Consider the following 22,107-nt stretch of genomic DNA (forward strand, 5'->3'; position numbering starts at 1 on the left):
GTATCCGGGGGGCGAGCCCTATCGCCCCGCCGGACGGGTCCCATATGCCCGCCGGGGTCCTGGTGGGGTGGGTGGGGGCTTGGTGGGCCGGTGCGCCTCCTGCCCCCGCCCGGTTGGGGGGGGCCCCGCTGGTCACACCTCTTAACTCACTACACTAGGTTTGCACAATACACTTTTATAGACATATAGGGCACATAACACACTTTGGGGGGTGGGGTAGGGTGGAAACACCGTCTTCACCCTACAACTCCCCTCCAATTTTAATACACCACACAACTTGTGGGTGGGGGGGGGGGGCTTGTGGGGGTGCCATCGGTTGGGGGCCGCAGTATAGAGCAGTGCTGCGGTCCCCTGTCCGTGTCGCCACCCGCCCCCCCCCCCCCGCCCTATCTATTTTTTTTTAATGCACCACATACAATCAGCAACATGCTTGGGTGGCGGGTGGATCGGAGCGTGGGAATATCATTTCCATCGGCTCCGGTTCACCTGCTCCTAATTTTAATGCACCACACACACACACTTGTATATACACTGGGTGGGGTCACATTCACGGTTTAGGGGTAGAGTTCGCCAGTCCGCGAGCTGGCGGACTCAGTAACAGGGGTTAATTTTCACAAAGAACGCTGGGGTGACGACCGGGGCCTTCCCCCGCTGGGCCTGGGGTTCGGGGGTGTCGGCCGCCCTCCGGTGCCCCCATCTCCCCCTTCTGCCCCCGGTGTTCCGTCCTTCCACACGGCGGGGGGTGGGGTGGGCGCGGCTGCCCTCTCCGCTCCGCTGCCCGGCCCCTCTTCGGCGCCGGTGCCTGGGTGCGGGTGGTCCCCGGGGGCTGGGGGTCGGGGGTTGGGGGGCTGCCGGTTGGTCGGGGTGGGGTCGGGGGGGGGCGGCTTTGTTGGGGGGGGGGGCGGTGGTGGGGGTTGCGGGGTGGGGGGGTCGGGGGGATTGGGGGCATGGGGGCGGCTGGGGCTGGGTTGGGGTGGGTGGCGGGGGTGGATGGGGGGCGGGGGGTTGTGGGGGGGGCGGGGGTTGGGGGCCGGTGGGGTGCCTGGTGGGCCTGCAGTGCCCCGTCCTGCTGCGTTGGGCCGGGGGCGCGGGCCGGGTTGGGGCGGGGGGCGCTCCTGCTCCTGGGTTTGCTCTCCGGCCGGTGGCCCTGGTGGGGCCCGGGGGTCGTCCTTTGGCGCTGCCGCGGCCTGGGGGGCCCTGAGGTGTTGCGCTTGCTCTGTTCCGGCGGGGGTCGACGGCTCCCCTCTTTGGTGGAGATTTTCATGCATGCCAGATCCACCACACCAGCATCTACCGAAACTCAGACACAATCTGTTTCCTCCTCAGGTTATTGAATCGGTGGAGGCTGGTGTCTCGGATCTCACGCGGCTTCGTCTGTCCTTCCTTCCTTTTCTCGGTCTCTCCGTTGGTCTCTTGAGGCCTCCCTGATTTTATGTTTTTTGGATTTGTTGGGGTCTGGATGTTTCTTGGGCTGGGGAGGAGTTCTGGTGGGGGGTGTCTGGTCGGTGCTGGATTTCACCTTCCTTGGTTTTCTTCGGTCCCCTCGGGTCTCCTGGTGTTCGATTTAGGTGAACGGTATGAGATTTTTTTTTTCTAATAGGTTTTCTGGTGAGCTAACAAACACACGCACGCACGCACGCACGCACGCACACACACATACTCACCCACACACACAAAAAAAAAAAAAAAATGTATGTATGTATATATGTATATATGTATGTATTTTTGTGTATATATATATATATATATATATTTAAAAAAAAAAAAAAAAAAAAAAAAAAGAGCAATGATGATGACATTTCCGAATGAACAATACTGAGCTCTAATAAAAGAAAAAAAAAAAAAAAAATTCTTCCGTTCACGCCCCAGCTTCCTCCATTTGACTCATGCGTGCCTACACTTCTATACATGCTCTGTCCATTTCATTCACACACACGCGCGCACGCACACACACACACCACAGAGTCAGCTCAATGTTTCTGTCTTTGTTTCAGTGTAGCAATATATAAAATAGAGATGGGCGAGTACCGATACCAGTTATCATGTTGGTCCAATATTTGTCTCTATTTTGATAAATCTATTCCGCGTAATCCCCAAATGTTTAGGGGGTGAATTATTTAGACAAGTGGGCTATTTTTCCTTGAAGCTGCAGTAGAGTAATATAGAAACAAAATATTGGGTCCAGTGCAGGAATGTTCGAGGAGGGATCTTGAATGGTTGCGTGGGTGGGGGTGCAAGGAGGAATCGTGAGAGTGGGGTCGGGGTGAGGGACATTCAGGGCAGTTTGGGTGGAGGCGCTTTTTGTTGCCTGGAAAGACGGGCCATGACATCATCTCAGACTCGGGACACACACACAAAAACGGGCTCCCGCTCTTCCTCTTTTCCAAGAAGTGTCTCGACGACATAAACGGCGGAAAAGGGAAATGAAGTCGACGAGTGTGCGAAAGCGCTCAAGATCACAGAGAATTTTCGTCTCTCGTCCTTTCACACGCTCCTGAAGCCACTGTCCGGCACTCTCTCTCTTAAGCCTTCTATCACTCCACTAAACAGACCCCCTCCACCCCCCCCGCAGAATTTTAAGTGGTTTTTTTTTAACGGGTTTTTACAGTATACAGGTCAAGGTTATCCCATTCAAGCCTTCAGTCAGACCGCTTCTCTCATTTGTGTGTGTCCAACTATGTCAGGCAGGAAGTACAATCATCTTTTGACATCACAGATTCCTCTTCCTGTCACATGTTTCCTTGGTTGCACTGAATTCTGGACACATCCATGCACGTTTCCTCAACAGTGCGTGACATTGTTTAGTCAGATATAATCTATACTTAAATTCTTACATCACAATTTGTCCTCTGTCCACGAATGCTGGGAACTAAAGTGAACCTCCGTTTATCGCGTAGGACACATCCAGAAAGAGGCCAAGCATGTTTGCTTCAAAATCTCCCAGTTGAAGTTCAATGTAAAACTTGCATATAAAATAACATTGTACATTTAAGCACACTTAAACAGATTTAACTCACTCACTCCCAGCAATCGTCACTGAAGCAACCCCCTTCGCTCCCGGCTGTTTGACTGGATTTTGACTGATTTTGCAAGGCCCACAAAATATTGTGTTCTAATGCTATAAAAACATGGAACATACCAAAACAAACAGAGTCTCTTTTATTCATTAGATTTAAAAAATATATATTTCTATGTTTCCCTTTTGCAGCAATTAGCATTAGAATACAGCTAAGTTGTATCATTATTCATAAATCTGTTTAAAACCCTGGGGGAAAAGAACTTTTTGCAACATTGACCCTGGTTGATCTCTTATACTCTGCTGCCATCTGCTGGCCGTTTTTGTAATAAAAGTGGCTGCATCAAAACCTTCTCTATGCTCTAGCATAAAAAAAACATAAAATTGTTTTGGGACCATGGTAGTAATATTTAAAATAGTACATATGTATACGTTTTTGGGAGCAAATGAGTTAACCCCCCCCCCCCCTTTTTTTTTTTAACCGAGTGAGAATGCAGATGCATGGAAAATACGAAGTGTATTGTCCATGTGAGGTTGGTGATTCTGGCAATTAAGACATTACAAATTATCTATCCTGCCTAATGTTGCGGTACTAAGAGTTGAGTTCCAGAAAGGAGTATATATTTAGCCACAGGGTTGCCATCTGTCGTCAGTTGCCTCAACTTTTTTTTTTTGCCACATTCCAGAAATGTTTGCCTCGGCAATTTGGACAGTTGTTCCTTAGCAGGAAAAATTCTGATCATATTTTCGGGCAAATTGTCAACAATTTAGACTTGAGACTTTGTAGTTGACCACATTGACATTCAAACAGGGTTGACCCTATTTTGTGCTATCAGACAACCCCCCCTTTATAAAACAAGCCGTTTAACCCCAAGCATATGCTGGGGAACGGGTTAATATGGGTTAATGTGAGCTGCTACACCAGCTCTATTTCATGACTTAAATTCATTCTACTACTTCGACGCGCCCGATCCTAACGAGTTATTCAATGTCTCACGGGTGTATCAAATATGAATAGGAATGCCAACAAATTTCCCCGATTCAAGATTCATAGAGAAGCCCCCCTAAATGTGATGAGATGATGGTATTGTTGAGGGTTGGAGAGTGGGGGTCTACTATAGAAGGAGAAGGAGGGGTGGGCCACATTCCTGTTCCATTCTCTCGAGCCTCCTTGTGCCTGGGGGAGGTTAGGGGTTGAGGCGGAGGAGATTAGGTTCCCTGATGCCGGGAAAGATGAGAGAGCAGCGCCCCCAGATACGAGAGCGCCCTGGGGAGGTTCCAGACTTTTGACGACTTTAATACCCAAATTTTAATATTTGTTCCATAAAATGGTATTCATTTTTCCCTACATTCGATTTTTTTTTTCCAGGGCATGTGCGTGAATGTTTGTTTTTGCCCAATCAGATTTCTGCTGCTATTTGTTGCCATGTCAATCGAATCAGTCCAAGGGCTTATGAGTTAGTAGTGCTGTCAGTCGCTTGGTCGATTTTTTTTGTTGCTAGGAAAAATTTGAAGTACAACTAGACTGATTTAGACGTCTGTATACATCAGAGGTTGATGAGCTAATATTGACGTTTACCTTCCTTGCTACTGTAAAAGCTGGCAAGAAGACAAAAAGGCCAATCAGTTGGACAGCCGATGATAAATGCCGGCTTCCTAATAGAGGTTTCACTATCTCGTCTTCTCCTGATAGGCATCCCTCGAGCACCCTCTTCATAACGAACAACTAAATAAAACATGTTGCTGAGACGGACAGGACAATGATGGATCTCGTGGGGCCGGCTTGGTGGGTGGGACCGAGTACTCCGCTGAAATGAACTCGCCAACACTCTCCTCAGTGATGTATCCTGGCTCAGAGGGAAGTAAAAGCACTCTTGATGTCTGATCATCATAAAAGCGTTCAGACCGAGCGTTTGCTTGAGCGAAAGACGCGATGCGGGGTGAAATGAGCGCCGTCAGCTGGAATGCGAAAGCAATACGGGCAGAACCGCGACTGGTTTGCGTTACGGTGACGTTTTCAGCATTGGCAGACGCTGCACATGGCTTCGTTGAAGGGAGAGGCCGCATATTTTAGGACGATGAACATAACACTCTTGTGCTCCTCAGCCAAGTCTGAAGAAGTCCATCTTGGAAGAGATCCATGGCCGTACAGTTGAATGATGTCTTTACCCTATTTTCAACAAGACAAAGTGCAATTTCTGCAGAAATTGCGTGGGAATGCTGAAAAGCTGAATGCATGTGCTCAAATCATTTCAGTGAAATTATAATCCATTTCCTGATATGATAGTCAGTTAGTATACATGTATATCACTTAGCATAATGGATATATTTGCAGGAGGGATTCGAACTTGCGACCTCCTGGTTACTGGACAATGCATTTTATCAACTGTGCCACTGAGCAGTATCAGACAGCCGGTAATGATGATAAGTTGTATGCATGGAAGTGGGCGTGGAAAGTGTGACTTCAATGGGAGTTCAATGGCAGTCCCATTAAAAAACGAATGGGGAAAAAGTTGATATTTAATTTGAAATTGTGCAATTATGAAATCAGGCGATATATTCTCATATATAGCGTTGGGTTGAGAGTTAGGGTTTAGTTTACAGTTACTGTTTAGGTGTTAGAGTTTAGAATTGAGTTTTTGTGAGTTTGGGTTAGGAATCATATTGACACCCTGAAAAAGACTAGCCTGTTATGTATGCAAACTTCTCTATCAAGTAGGATTATTTTTATTTTTTGCCTCAAACTAAGCACGGAACACATGTGGGCGATGGCTCAGCTCACATTTAAACATTTACAGACCATTTTAATGATAAATGATGTCCAGCAGTCCTGATAATGGACTCAACTGTCGGCACATCTTCCCAAAAATCACAGAGTCAGCACTCGCCCCCAATAATCAACATCTGTCCACTTGTGCAGCCTGCAAGTCATCAGGGAGGGACGCGCAAGACTGGAGCCAATACATTACATCGACGACGTCATTCTTTGGACTCACTCGGCATACATGAACTCATCAGGCTGCAGTCACTCTCCTCGCTGCCAAGAAGCATCCCCCCAGAGCCCTCGATCAAAAATGTGTCCTCTTTTATTATTCATGATGTTTCCTTTTGTCTATAAACTTGTACATCTATAAAACAATCAGCTCCATATTTAATGTTGCATTCCGCAAAACCGGGAAGTTGGATATTTCAGACCCTCGACTCGGAAAAGCACAATGGAATGCAAATCATGAGTTGGTGTTCGTGGAGTTTGAAATCGGGGTAAATGCTGGAATTGACTGAAATGCATGATGAGTCTCAAAATATTGGATCCAATGAGAACATTTCTCATTCAAACAAGAAAATATTCTAGTTAGAACAAGAACGTTTTTTTCTTTAGGGGCTCCGTAGAAATAGCAAGAAAAACAAAAAGTTTCAATAGAAGTTCAACTTCACACAACTATGATTTTACGCTACATACGTAGCTGAAAAAGATATCAACCATGACCAAAAGCAGCTGCATACAATTTTCACATTTATCCGTAAAAATGTAAACAAAGGCTCCTATTTGCTTTGTTTTGATTGTCTACATAGCAGAGCAGAAGCATCGTGACCTAGTTTGGGTCGACGACACACATACTTTGATAACATTTGACATAACTGTTTAATTAAATTCCACCTATAATGAGTAATAAGTTTCCCATTACATACGTTAATCTGCTGTTTGCTTTTGGACGAAGGATTTGATACGAGTATAGAGCGTTTGAAGAAAATCTTGAGTTTTTAAGACATTTGGTCAAGCTTTGACCTTGTAGAGCAGCGTTGACAAGGTATCGAGTTATACATGCTCTGCTGACACTCATAACCAAAGGTAAAATATTTTTACAATTTAGCAACACTCATATGGCTAGTAAATGAAAATTTGTTTGGGTTTGAAAGACTCTTAGACTTGGTTCAATTAGCCCTAAATTGGAATTGGCCCTACCGGTGTCTTTTCAAGTTCATTCTAAGCACCCATGGAAAAGACCCAAATTGGCCCTTTTAACAAAATGGCGTACTTCCTGTGTCTTTTCAGCCATGTTTTTTCTTAAAGACTTTTTGTGTGTGGATGTACTCATGATAGACATGCCTATTGAGTACTGGAGAGTCTTCAAAAGGCAGGTTTTGTTAGCCTAAGAATAATAATGACGAGGAAAAGTGACCAGCGTGTACCGGTGTGTGTTGTTTTCTTTTGCCCTTTTGATGTGCAGCCTTGTCTTTTTGTTGTTTTTGGCTGTTATCAGGTAGATTGTACTTCCTGTCTCCCACAGTGACAGTTTATCAGCTTCTACACTGGAAGTACCCGGAGTACTGGGATACCTTTCACTCTATCTCTCTTTGTGTCAATCACTCCCTTCCCTTTCATTCCCCTTGATCCTTCTTGCAGCCTTGAGGTTTTTTTTTTTTTTTTTTTTTTTTAACAAGCGCATTGGTTTTGTACGTATGGATTTTTTTTTTGAGCTTTTAGTGAGGCAAAACTGTGCACTAGTTGACAACTGTGCTACATGCTAACTAGTAGAACTTCATAACAACACTAGAATAGGTTGAACATCTTCAAATTTTTTGTAGTGGACGCTAAGGGAATGAAAGTCGAATCTATAAGACGTAGACCCCCCCCCCCCTCCCCAATTTATTTAAGTTACAGCGCTAGCAGTAGTTTATGTATTACTCCTGAATTGTGTGTCAATGAGAAATCATGCCACCAGTTTGTGTGTGTAAAACTGCCTGTTTTGTGCTAAGTTAGCATGGTATGCTACGTTTGATGCTACGTTAGCTTAGCGAATGTCAGCCTACAATTTATGTTTGTGAGTAGGGCTTGTACTGTTTTCTCGTGTCCGCCTTTGTGTCTGAATGCATTGTGAATGTATTTATCTTGGTTAATGTGCCTGATTAGTTTTCCGAAGTACATTTCAGTCTGTTTTTGTTTTGTTTTAATTATTTAATATTTTTCACACAAGTGTCGACCATACTTATCTATTTAAGTACAGACCGCAAGTATTTGTGCTCCCTCTATTCTTTACTGTCATGATGACATTTCACGCGTGGATTACAGCCGGCTACGCGTTCGGGTCCTGCCAAAAGTGTCACATTATGCTTCAGCACTCGGATTGATTAAAGTTATGATTATTAACACGTGTCAGGAAATGAATGGGAGAAACAGAAGGTCTCTGGTGTAACATTGACATCTCTAACTGTCGTCTTAACGTTTCATAAGATTGAACATGTTGGACTTGGAAAAATTAAATTCCCACTTGAGACAGTTCTTGGGGTAAATAACAACAGAGCAACATGGGAGTTGTTCTGGCTGGTCTACTACAGTATATGATCTGATGTTACTTAAAGCTCTTCCATTTGAAGTCTATACTAAAACTTACACATACACTGTACATATAAACAATAAAAAATGTTTCACCAAAATATATAATTTCATCTCGCGAAAGTCTGCTAGCATCATGCTAACATATATTGCGAATCCCATCGTAGACGGGGAAAAATAGAAATGAGCATATTCTATGGAAATGAGCATATTGTAAATGTAACGTAATTATAAACTTTTAAACAAACAGTTCAATAACTCACTTCCATTGACAAGCGGCGTCATCACCTCATCCAATGTGAAGCTGCGCATGAAAAAGAGGGTGTCGGGTTACTCTAACAACGGACAGCGCCGCTTAATGAAATAGCTTATTAAAGTGCTTATTTGAAAGAGCGGTATGAGACATTTCTCTGCGTTTTAAGTCGTGTTGGGTTACCGCTTTCCCTTGGGCCACGGCGTATTATGAAGCACGCAGGCTTGCTTTGCGCGGGGCCCGGGTCACGGCCTGCTAAATATTTAGGGAGGGTGTATACACGCCCCTGCGGCCCTCCCAGACAGAGCTTGACACAATAGCAACGGCAAAGATAATAAACATGTGCAGCTGCGGGGACGGAGCACCGCAGGTTGAGGATGGAGCCTCGCAATCATAATATATTGGACGCATTAATCACCGGCTCACATGTCTCATATCCAATCTTTGTTTTTATCTTTGTACAACCTTTATTTGTAGCCATTTTTTGTGGAGTGACATTTTGGCTGTTTCATACAAGGAAAATGCAGGTTGAGCTCAGTTCACTCTATTAGTTCTATCTTTCAATAATTTTACAAAGAAACACCCCATTCATTGTCCCCACAAATTTTGCGCACCCACCCCCAATGATATTATAGTGATATGATTTTTTTCAATACTTTTTTTTATGAGGTGAGCTAAAGCTTTTTTTTGTTTGTTTAAAAAATGTTGTTGGTGCGGAAAATGTTGAACCTTGAGCACTACAGATTTTATTTTTTTAGGCGGATATCGATTCTGATATTGAGCAGAAAAAAATTACGAAAACGGATTAATCGACTGATTAAATAAAAATAAAATAAATCATAGGCCGATATTTGGTATTTTGACAAATATTGGCCTTTTTACAAATCAGAAGTGTGAGTGGTGAATGCCTGCGAATTTTGGGTTTTCATCAGGATTGGTCAAATGTTCACAGAATTTCTACTGTGTAAATAGTGTTTTCATTCATTCATTCATTCATCATTTCTTTATTTTAACAAAATTTTTCATTTTGAAAGATAAAAAGTGTAGAGCGTCCCCAGTATCAGCACAATCATTTATAAAATAAAGTGGAAATTTAAATAATTTTGGGGTTTTGTCAGGTTTCGTAGAAGGTTTCAAAAAATCTTCGCAGAGAGTGAAAAATTGTCTGAACATTGTTAAAAATTTCTTTGCAACAAGTAAAAACTGCTTTAAGTAGCCTTTTACTTGCTTAGTTTTTAATTTAGTTTAACACATGGTGATGACCTGGGAAGCTCCCTTCAATATATATAAATATCAATTTTAAACAAAGCTATCTATTCCGTATCTATTTAAAATTAAAAAGAAAAAAACCCCTGAAGATTTGAAAAGTTGTTTTAAAAAAACATGTTTGACTGTAATATTTTTCTCTTTTAACTGCAAATGAATGTCGGTTATCGGCCTCCTTGACTACTAATACTTGGTATCGGTATTGATCCTGAAAAAAACACGTCTATCACTAATATATAATGAATAAGAGGCAGTATATTTTGTTTCACATTTGTCCTTTAGCATTTAATTTTACAACACAGACAAAAATCCACACAATTTTGACATTTTTATTTTTGCTGATTTCTTTTTGGGTGGGGAGGGGGTCTTTGAATTTCATTATCTTCATATCTTATGTTGTAATGTGTCTTTGAAAAAACAAGCGGCAACAATCTGCAATTACGGAAAACACGAGTGATTATCAGCCGATTAAACCGGCCGGCCGATTAATCAGAGTTTGGGTCATAGTTGAACCTTTCACGGGGAAGTGTGCATTTTGAAACTTTTCACTATTTTGTCTGGTTCATGCGGGGGGAAAAAAAAGCTCCTTTCACTCTTTTAAAGTAGGAATGATGTGTATACATTTTATGAATAAATGCTTGAAAAGTGTGAAGGAAGATTAGCGAGCACATCTTGCACTACATTTGCACAAGACTGGGAACACGCACACAAAGACACGCACGCACACACACACACACACACACACACACACACACACACACACACACACACACACACACACACACACACACACACACACACACACACACACACACACACACACACACACACACACACACACACACACACACACACACACACACACACACACACACACACACACACACACACACACACACACGCACACACACCTTCTGCCAGTGTGTTGTCTTCAGAGTGTCCACTCAGACTGGTCAGGCTGGACATTTGTCCATTCTTCTGCAGGGGCTGAAAGAACAGGAAGAGATATTTCACTATAAAGGATGCACCATTTCCATGTCTAAGCTGTCCTGGAGCAGGTCAGTTTAGCTTGGCATGAGACTAAAGGGTACAAACCCGAAAGATAAATGACTTCCTTGGTAAAAGTGCATTTTTTTGGTAACGTGTGTAAAAGATCGCTACGGAATGCAGTGGTTTCATCCAGCCGCTTTTGGGACGCTCCAAAACAAACAGTGATATATACGTATGCGCATATGTTCAGTTACTCAGTCCAAAACCAGAATCGATAAAACTGTTGTTTTTTGACAGGTGCAAATATTCTGACAGATATATTTGAAGTACATTCCATCAGTTGTAACTCCACCTCTAATAGTGCATTCCAGATGCCTGGGAATTTGGAATATTTACGACATCCGACTGTAGATAAAAAAAAAAATCTTTGGAATGCTGCTCGATGTGGAGGACAAGTACACGTTCCACAACCTCAGTGAGAAATCGCAGGAATTTTATGTGACAAAAACATGTGTAAAATGTTCCTGATAAAGACAAAGATATAGCCACGTAGTAACCCGAGCACCATGTAGATAGTTGCAGGTGGTACCATGAGTATTTATGCTCGCTCCACATACAGTACTTTGACATTCGACTCTATATAAAATGTCACAATTGCCAGGTTTTAACGCGGACAAACTTGCTCGGTTCCACAAGTCCAATGACTTTGCGGACAAATACTAATTCCAGTTACTTCCACTGATCTTTACATTTTACTCTATGTGGAATACTATTGGTGTTCCACAAGGCTCAATACAAGGTCCACTATAATACATCTATTTATTAGATACAATAAATAAATAAATAATAACAATAATAATAAATAAAAAGTTCCAGTCGGAAAGCTAGACACAAGGTTAATAAAAAGTGCTCAATGAACTAATTTGCAGAGCGGAGCAAGAACATGTCATTAAAGAGTACACACTTACTGTTTTACCATTTGACTTTTATATTTATGAACTCACTACCTGTACTTTATTCATGTAGGTTCCGACTCACAAATTCAGTTTACATCTTTACTCTAAGGAACAGAATCATGCCATTGGAAACTGAGGACCTCCTGTTGCTATTAGACAAGCGGAGGCTGGAATAAACACATCAGTGCATTCCACAAGCATAAAGTATTTTGGCTCCTGTGGCAAAAAGACAAAAAACTAAAAACAAGGCTGAAAAAGGAATCTCTGTTGGATTGCGCTGAGAGATGCAAGCAACAGGCTCTTTTCATTATGACCACATACGCACAAGTACAGTATGTTAACAAGTTAACAAGACACAGCCCAACTCCAAACAGCCTTATCAAGTTAGTTAGAGTGTGTTTCCTCCTGGCAGCGAGCGAGCATCTCCAAGTGACAGTTGCACAATAGTCAGCCAGGAGGGGAGGCAACCGGAGCCTCCCCGCAGGGCCGCGAATCCAGCTAATGGAGCACTCGGGCACAAAGTCTGCCAGGAAACACGTGGAAAATGACACCTTGCAGGAGACACCCTGCTTGGGACAAATGGTAAGGGGGATGCTAAATGATGGGACAATGGGGGAGAAGCTTACATTTGACATTTGTGTAATATTGCGGCTATGGGAAGTCAGTGATGGGAAATAAAGTTAAAATAATCGTTACTATAACCTGGTGCCATTTTTTTTATTGTACAAGAGTAAAGTTACAATTTTAGAAGTTATAAAGAAAAAAAAAGTGCTCTAACATGAATAAAATTATTTTGCTAGTGAAAAGTAAAATTTGACTCGCAACACAAAACAAAGCAAAGGAAAAATATACAAAATAAAAATAACATTTCACAGTCACAGTGTGCAACTCAAAAATATTAATATGTTAGGGCAAATTCTTGGTTTATCCCCCATAAATTTCCATCTTTGAAAATTCACAGAATTTTGCAAACCCCCCCCCAAAATCTTAGTCCTTTTCCAGCCATCGGCATGGCATGTTGGATCAGATCTACTACGCAATCTATCCGGTGGACCTCTGGCCTTGCAGCGACCCCATCCTTATAGTCCATCCCATGACTTTCATTCCCAGGATTCCTCGATCCCCCCCATGCTCCGACATTCCAAAGATTCCCCCCCCCCCAACACCTGACTCTGCTCACTTTGTCAGCACATATCATTCAAATGATCCCTCCTTGGACACCAACTGCCCCAAAGGTATGTCTTTAAGGGAACAATATGGCCAACAATGTGACATGAAAAATATCTACAACTAAAAAAAATTTACGATTTGTAAAAAAAAATATTTAGATTTTACAAGAATAAAAGTCATATATATTCAGGAAAAAAAAATTACGATAAATGTTGTAATTTTATTTAAAAAACAATAATATGATAGAAATCAATGATTTTTTTGGGGGTAAGTTTATTTATTTTTCCATTTTTGGTGTGGCCCAAATATGATGTGTCGTCTGCATCAGACAGCTAAATCTTGACAATTGTTTACATTTCTATATTTTCTATAAATTCTTAATCTTGACGTTCAAATGAGCAAAATAACGTTGCTTCCATCTTCAAGGAAATCCTGCTTGCTTTGATCACGTTTCTGACCTAAAAGTGAACCGTGCCAACAACCTGACGCTGAATTCTTTTGTCAGGCAGAAAATGTGGAGGTTTGGCGGTCAGCTGAGCATTTTTCTCCTGTCTCTGTGGCCAATGTGGTGCACCACAAAGACCAAAAGACAGACTTAGACCGTTAACATCTGCTCTGGGAAAACCTCCACGAAGAAAACAGGATGAGTCTGTTCTTCTTTCTACACATTTATCTTCTTGATTTTGAAAAACATACCGCTTTTGTCTTGTAATACTAAAACTATTTTTGTAAAACTATGACCCCCCCCCCCACTCAAATATACAACTAGAAGTGCACCATGTAAGAAAATAGCCACGACACACTCCCATTGTTTCTGCTGGACTGAGCACCACGAGACAATGATCTCCTCTCTCATCGCACTCTTCTCTCACTGCTTCCATTTGTTTGTCTTTGATTGTGCCGGGCCTCATTTACTTCTTGGCTACAGCGACGCTGACGACCGTCTGTCTCCGAAATCAATCCGCAAAGGCCGGCAGAGGAGATTTATGTCCCCGAAAGCAAACAAAGAAGTGGGGAACGCTAATGGAAACCAAGAGGGCAGCTGTTAAATGCTCCTGTCTATCAATCGGAGACGAGCTGGGTTGTCGACTGCGAATGGGTGGCGACCAGTCCAGGTAAAGTCAGGTGATAAGTAGGAGTAAACAGGTTCTGTGTGGAGTCAGATGTTATACACAGTGGCTGGCAATTTGGACTACAAAACAAATAAGCAGTTGAAAAATTGAAAAGTGCTCCCACCATTAGCAAGGTTGTTAGCATGGTGATCGGCTAAAAACGCATAACATGATGCTAATCTTTCAAGAGTCTTATTAAAAGTTTATAAATCACTTTTGCTTTCTTGTTTAAAACAGTAGACCATGGAGAAACATTTTAAAGAAGACATTTGTTTTATTTAGTAATAACTCAGCACAAAAGTATGAGCTATTGTTGCTAAGCTATACACTAGCTTTCTTGCTATTTTTATTTTCACTGCGTATAAGAAAGTTGTCAAATACACACAAGTACCAGTACTGGTATTAGAGTACTAAATAAATAAGAATAGTTTTCTATCACCTTTAGCATGGTTGTTTTTATGGCTGAGAACCTTTCAATACTTGAACCTGTTAAGGTATGTGCTCTCAAATACAATGTGTAGCTAACTGTATGCATGTTTGTTACATAACAGTGTTCCTTTGATTCTTTGTTGCTTTAAAATAAATGTCTTACTTCTTCCACACTGTCAGAGAGGCAGCTTTGTTAGTAGTTATTCATCCATCTAATAGCAAAATTATCGTTTTTTCAACCCTGGAAATAGTCGTACGTGATACTACAGCTGCATAGTACCGCTCAACCAAAACAGCCACAATGTTGTTGTTTTTTTATATTGGAGGAGATAACACCACACCTGTAGTTTAAGTGGAAAATGGAAGTTGAACCTCACTCCCCCGCGTCCTCCCTATCAGCAACCAATCTATTATCTCTGACCCGCGTACATCGTGAAGATGAAAGCCTGACAAGATCCCTTCAGGGCACGCTCACTCTTTCCACAAGTCATTAACTCACAAATGTTGTACAAAAAGTTCTGAAAGAAACTCGCACTTATGGACATTTGAGAGAATGTAAAAATAATGTTCAACTGTAAAAGTGATTGCACATTGGCCATAGGAAAATTTCCCCTGAAAGCTGAATATCACGAACCTTTTATGAGTAGTGGCTGAATTTCAAAGGGTTTTGTTGAAATTAGTAGTATTAAAAAGTATTAATTTGCTTGATCGTGATTACATTTCATGGCTTTGAAAAAGGCTTTCAAAAAAATAATAATAATCGAGTTAGCATGATTTGCTATGTGGATTTGCGCAAGTATTTTCAGATAAAACAACAAAAAGTCTCTTTGTCATTTGGGGTCTATCACGAGGGCACTTGCATGGCACAGTGAGAAAAACAACAACTGACCCTAAACTGGTCAATCTTCACAAACTATCATGTTAACGTTTGATTTCGACGTTGGATGCAGCGGTTTTCAAACTAGCATGCGATTTGAATGTACAGGAGGGGTTCAGAAAAACGTTCCCATCCTAACTCGGTCATTTTCATGTCCTGTAATCATATTATTCATTTAACAACATGCTAAATATAATGGTGAACGTAGCATCCCATTTGGTTAACTATTCCTATTTCACACTTTATAAGATTACATTAACTATATATTGTTTGATTGGATTGGGAGGGTTAGAGCGGAAATAGTGTGTTTAGTGTGGTCATCGTGCGTGAGTTGAGAACGAGGACACTCAACGGAATAAAACAAAAGGAATGGCTAGCTAGCTGCTGCTAGCCTAGGCCTGCATTTACGATCTCAATTCACACGAAAGATTTGTTCCGTGAAATATGTATATTTATTTCCAAGAGCTTCCAGTATGAGTATGTGCATGTTAGATTCTTCTGTCCAACCAGTTATCAGCATCTATATGTTGCCATGTTAAACTAATCTGCCCAGGGCCTTCAGAATCACTCGTGCTGGCACATATGACGTACGTTTCTTTAACCAATCAGATTTAAAAGTCATGTGCCACTCCTCGTGATGTCACAATTTTTCCATCCTCCGATTGGTCAGAGCAAAAGTCTGAAATCTGCACACATGAATGCATTTAACAATCAAAATCTCTGGTGAAATGTATTTGACTTGTTTTTCTCATGTTCCTAGATAACTGCTGATTGTCAACTGCTAATGATATACGTGGCACAGCTGCGTGCTGTTATATTGTGTTTTGCAGAGCGATGCGAAGCAAACGGAGCAAACACCTGCCATAGTCGTGCTCTACCTACATCAGTGCTGCTAACCCTTGAACCCAAAGCCGCCATACCACCCACTGCTTGCTTGTCTGCTTTTCATCACCGGCTTGCCTTCATGTGGGCCGCACTTGAACAGCAAACAACAACAGCCGGGTCGAAGGAAAGACCCCCTCTCAGGACACGGTGCTAATCGGGACCGCTGGCCAGTGTTTGACCCCCAGGGGGGCTGCTTCTCTAACTGGGCTGAAATAACAAATACGCACCCATTTGTTGACCTCCAAAAATCTATGAACACATGATAGGCATCACATGACTGCGGAAAGGGATGGACGTTGATTTAAAGCATGCTTTTAATTAGCCAGACGACCTTGTTTTGGATGCCTTGTGGCCACAAAGGACTCCCTGATTATTGTTCTACTAAAACCAAAGTGTTACAAGAGAAATGTTGACGTGAAAATACGTCACCAATTGGTTTAATTTAAAAGAATGGAAATTGTTACAGTTTAAATGATAAGTACGGTTGTGTTCACATGCACATCGCTGCTAATGCCAACTCCAACAACTGAATATATGAAAACAATTACCACAGTATTTTGGATTTTGTGGGCATAATGCCCTTTTCTCATCATACATTTGCGCTTTACCAACACAAATGTATTACTAGCTGAATTACATGTGTTAAAACAACAAGATGAGAAAATTATTTAAAATCTTTTTTTATGAGCTATTTTTTGCTTCTAGTGTATCAATTTAGTTTTTCAATTAATTTAATCCAATGTATTTTAAATTTAAATTAAAAAAATACTTTTTCAATTTTAGAAGACTTGTTATCTAGCTTACAGAATACAGTATTTAGTAGGGGTGGGCGAGTACCAATACCAGGTATCGGTATCGGGCCGATAACAGGCCTATACCAATATTGGCCGCCCTTTTGTAGTCATTATATGAATAAGAACAAGAAATTAGAAAAAAAAAAGAAGAAAAAAAAAAGATAAATTTCATGCCATTTTAAGGAAAAATGCTATATTGGCGGGCTAACCTAAAAGCCATTTTTAGCGGCTATTTGGGAGTTATCACAGGGTTAGCGTGTGGGTGAATGGATAACCAGCAAGCTAACAGTTAGCCCGTAAATTAGCAGCTATTTGGGAGTTAGTGTGCGGAAGCCACATTATGGTATAGCTGATGGCAAACCAAAAACCTTTAACATGTTGCAAATCACAAAAGCTGTTTAATAAACATGTCCTTGAAGGCATTTAAGCAGTCAAGTGCTGGAGTTTTTATTATTATTTTATTATTAAAAATTTGGCACAAACTTTTTTTTTCTGCAAATGTATATCGGCTTCAGATATCGGTTATCGGCCTCCCAGACTACCGATAATCGGTATCGGTATTGACCCTGAAAAAAAGCATATCGGTCTATCTCTAAAAAGTAGTGTGCTGTAAATATCTCAACAAAACAACAGAATCCCCATTCAAGAAACATTTTTTTGAGCTGAATAAATATGTCATACAGTTTATACAACCCTACGATTTAGAGGACGAAAAAAATACTGTACGTATTGAATCAATACTGTATGTACATTTTCTGACCATCTGGACAGTCATTCAATGCATTCCTGGTGGACATTTCATGCTTTTTCCATCAACTAGCGCTAAGTTATGAGTGGAATAGCGTCATAAGAATATACAGATGGACATATTTGGACATGATTTGTGAACAGACATCTGGCGACTTGGTGTATTTGATTAACGTTTCGCTTGATCGAAAACCTTCTCCGCTGGCTGATGTTCAAAATGCACGAACCCGGTTTGAGTCTCTCCCACATGCTGCAAGGTTCTAGTGTAGTCGGAGCAGTCGTAACACGGTTCGAGGCGTACACCTCTGCAGCGGTGCGACTTTTTAGGATGACGGGTTAGAGAGGCCACGCCCACCTGAATATTGTCCGCTCAGCTACGAAGCAGCTGCACCAAAGCAATGACTCACCCTCTGTCCTTGAAGTGGCTCGACTCCCGTTGGCACGCACACACACATACAGATGCAGACACACCCCACGCATCACCATCCACCGTGCTCAGTGGAGCTCTTAACTGCTGCATCAGGACCATAAGTGATGAAATATAGATGTGCATAAAAAGAGAAGCAGGCTGAAGAGGAATGAAGTGCATTGTGTAAGTCTTTCGGTGGCCTACCAGATTTATTTATATCTTTTTTAAAAACACCTAGGTTGAATTGCCTGTCTGTACAACCTAAATTTGAATATTTGTTCACGACATTTTATTCATTTATTGTCAAAACTCTACTCTGTTCATTTCATTGTGTTTCTCTTGGTTGTCCAATCAGATTTCAGCCTCTGTGTGACCATGCAAATTTAATCTGCCCCATGGCCTTAAGAATCAGCCGTGCTGCCCCATGAGCTTAATTTAGAAGAGGTAGTGCTATGCCGCCTTCTTGTTGCACTTTGGTGCCAAGAACGATGTTGACATTAGTTGAGGAGCTTCGTTCAGACAAAGCCAAGGTAGTGCTTTGCCGCCATTTTGTGGCATATTGTTTCCAAGAAACTATGTTTAAGTGTGTTGAGGAGTTTCATTTAAACAAAGGTAAAGCTTTGCCACCATTTTGTGGCATCTTCTTGCCAAAGAAATATGTAGAAATTAGTTAACATGGGTTCTCAACCGCGGTCCTCGAGTATCCCTATCCCGCCTGTTTTCCATGTCTCCCACAGCCAACACAGGTGCTCTGCATGAAGCCTGATAACGATCCTCAGCGGTGTTGGCTAAGGGAGACATGGAAAACAGGCTGGATAACGGGGTTGAGAACCAGTGAATTTGACAAAGGTAGTGCTTTGCCACCATATTGTGGCGTCTTGGTGGCAAGGAAGTATGTTGAAGTGAGTCGAGGAGCTTCTTTTAAACAAAGCTAAAGCATCTTTGGCATCTTTTTTTCAAGAAATGTAGAAATGAATTGATGAGATTCGGTTAGACCAAGGGTGTCCAACCTTTTTCATTTGAGGGCCACATACAGAAAATCAGAAGGATGCCACGTAATGTTCTGAAGAGAAATTGTTTTTAGTCCCCAAAAAATGTACAAACAATTTACTTGTGTTTTTGCATATCAAGAAAAATGCTACAGTATATAAACCAATTTATTTGTAATAATGGCACCTATATTTTTTTCGACACTTCCCTTCTCATTTGACCCATCTCCCCAAAGTAGTAGTAGTAGTATATGTCGCAGGCCACTGAAAAACGGATGGCGGGCCCCAAATGGCCCCTGCGCCATAGTTTGGACACAGCTGTATTAGACAAAGGTAGTGCTTTTCCACCATTTTGTGGCATGTGGTTTTTAAAGAAACTGTAGAAATGAGTTGAGGAGCTTCATTCAGACAAAGCTAGTGCTTTGCCGCCATCTTGAGCTTGAGGCGCTTCAATTAGGCAACGGTAGTGTTTTGCCGCCATTTTGTGGCATCGTGGTACCAAATAACTTCTTGCTGCTTTATCAAGGAAGCCGTCATGTAAAGCAGTCGCTCCAAGCTCCAGGCCGTGGAAACCGACCGAAATGCTGACGTATACATGACAGCCAGCATCAAATCAAACTGCCGACGCGACAAAATCTCGCCGCCACAGTGATTGAACGTTTCTCTCAACATCACTGATGCTGCATTGTCTGTATTTTTTTTTTTTTAAAGGAACAAGGGTAAAGTCATCAAATAATCATTTTTGGGCCAATGATGTGAAATTGGATAATTTCCAATGACACTGGTTTAGAATCCAAAGGAATGTCCACTAGTTGAATAATTAAAACCCTTCTTGGGTTTATTAGCAACAGTGTGGTAAGAATCCAAGTGTAGGCAATCATCAGTTTTGTATTTATTGTAACACACACACGCACACATCACATGAGTTATATCCACTTTGCGACTCCTTGTAACAATTTGCGCACACGTGTTTATTGCATCTAGGTGACAACTTTAATGCCAGGCAAGCGCAGGCAGTAGCGTTTCTTTTGGCTGCACTGCCTCCAGTGTTGTATGTGGATGTTTTATCGTCCAATCAGATTTCAGCTTCTGTGTTGCCATGTCAATCTAATAGGTTGGGCTGGGCTGGGTTATGTCATTTAAGTAGCAATGCGGATGCTTCTTGAACCAATCAGATTTCAAAATCATCCACATAAGGCCAGAGTACTGGCCCTTGATGACATCAGCATTTTCCTATCCACTGATTGGCTGGTCAGAGAAAAACCAGTGACAGCCAGTTTTGACTAACAAAGCACACCTGTAGTGAAATGCACACCATCATCATCGCTGGTAAATCGAATGTATTTTATTCACATCGTTTTCTACATCACATTGACAAACATGTGAATCACCTTGCAGCTTCTTTTTTTTTTTATTCCACTGTAACTCGCGTCAACGTTATCTAATTTTGATACTTAATTAGAGACTTAATTGGATTGCCAGTTCAATGTAGTGACTAATGATCTGGGAAACGAGTTCAGTCCAGACTGCTTGATGGAAGGAAATCAAACCACGGTCTATTTTTTGATGAGGCCGTTTTCATGCCAATTTGGTGCTCATTAAAGCGGAACGCTTGGATACAAGATGAACTCTAGTTTGTCAGGGGATCAAGGGGTGGTAGACGACAATAATGGAGATGCAGATATTGGCTGTACAGCAACTCCACAGAGAGTGTGCTCATTGTTTTACTGTGAAAAGTAAATTGGGCTTTCCTTTCCCATACACGAGGGCATTACAGTTGGAAAATATAGCGTAATAAGCATGATTCAGCGCTTTAATTCATCAACTGTTTACGTGCTGCTGTTTTGGCTACCAACAGTCCGTCATCTAAACCAAACCATTTCAGTCAATTCTGCTTCCGGCGATGGGCAAGGTTCCGCACGGCACAAAAGAAAGAATCTTAAAGGCATGCTTGGGTGAGTTTGGCGCATAAGAATTTGATTGCCCACCCTCCATCCAGAAAACTTTGTGAGCCAGAAATCTTTCCGGGAGAGTGAAAGCCACTCCATGTTTTCTTCCTGCAGGTGTGATGGCCATATGTCCAAATACTTTTGCCCATATGTTAGACTTTTTATGGGGCGGACCACATTTTGCTTCCCACGCATTCAATGGGAGACACCACCATGTGCTGCCTTATATGAAGCGGTAGTCATTTCAGTACAGATACTTGAGTACAAAACATGATTAAAAAAAATAACCTACAGGATGTGGATTGTAAATGTTATAGTACACAATAAAACCTTACTAGAAAAATACTGTGCTGTACTGTAGTTTTGCCTCACTAGTAACATTTAATGTGGGTGTACTATTACAAGTAGTAGGGTAAAGTTGTCCTACGAGTGGGCACAAAAGTCAGGGAAGACAGTGGTGAAAAAAATGGTACTAGTCGTATGACACAGTCATTCTATTAGTGCACTGAATGATCAAGGATATTGAATAATTGATAGTCGCTTCAGCATTTCCAAAAAGCTCTTTGAGTATGTATTTTATATCATTAACTCATTTGCTCCCAAAAACGTATAAATACATTTGATTTAAACTATTACCATGCCCCCAAAGATGTATTTATACGTTTTGTTATATAAGAGCATACAGAATGCTTTGATGCCTCAGAAGTGAAGAAAATGCTTGAAGCAATGGCAGTTATTACAAAAATGGCCAGCAAATAGCAGCGGAGTATAAGAGATCAACGAGGGCAATGTTGCAACAAGCTTTTTTTTTTGCCAGCGTTTTCAACAGGAATGTTAGCTATATTCTAATGCTAATTGCTGTAAAACGGAAACAGATTGAAGGAAAGGGGGGGGGGGGTGATACTTAACTAACCCGCTCTAAAAAAAAAA

General features: G+C 41.6%; 1 protein-coding gene across 2 annotated transcripts in view; it reads right to left on the bottom strand.

The window, feature by feature from the left end:
• Window positions 1-22,107, bottom strand: part of akap12b (A kinase (PRKA) anchor protein 12b) — a 44,402-nt gene that overhangs the window by 16,530 nt on the left and 5,765 nt on the right. For both annotated transcript variants that reach the window (XM_086061755.1, XM_086061756.1), the window contains one exon: window positions 10,782-10,857. In XM_086061755.1, coding sequence (XP_085917881.1) covers window positions 10,782-10,857 — 76 coding nt within the window. The remainder of the gene's footprint in view (window positions 1-10,781; window positions 10,858-22,107) is intronic.

This window comes from Leptonotus elevatus, chromosome 18 (assembly GCF_054856555.1).
Source record: "Leptonotus elevatus isolate MCC_2025b chromosome 18, RoL_Lele_1.0, whole genome shotgun sequence".
Classification (NCBI taxonomy): domain Eukaryota; kingdom Metazoa; phylum Chordata; class Actinopteri; order Syngnathiformes; family Syngnathidae; genus Leptonotus; species Leptonotus elevatus.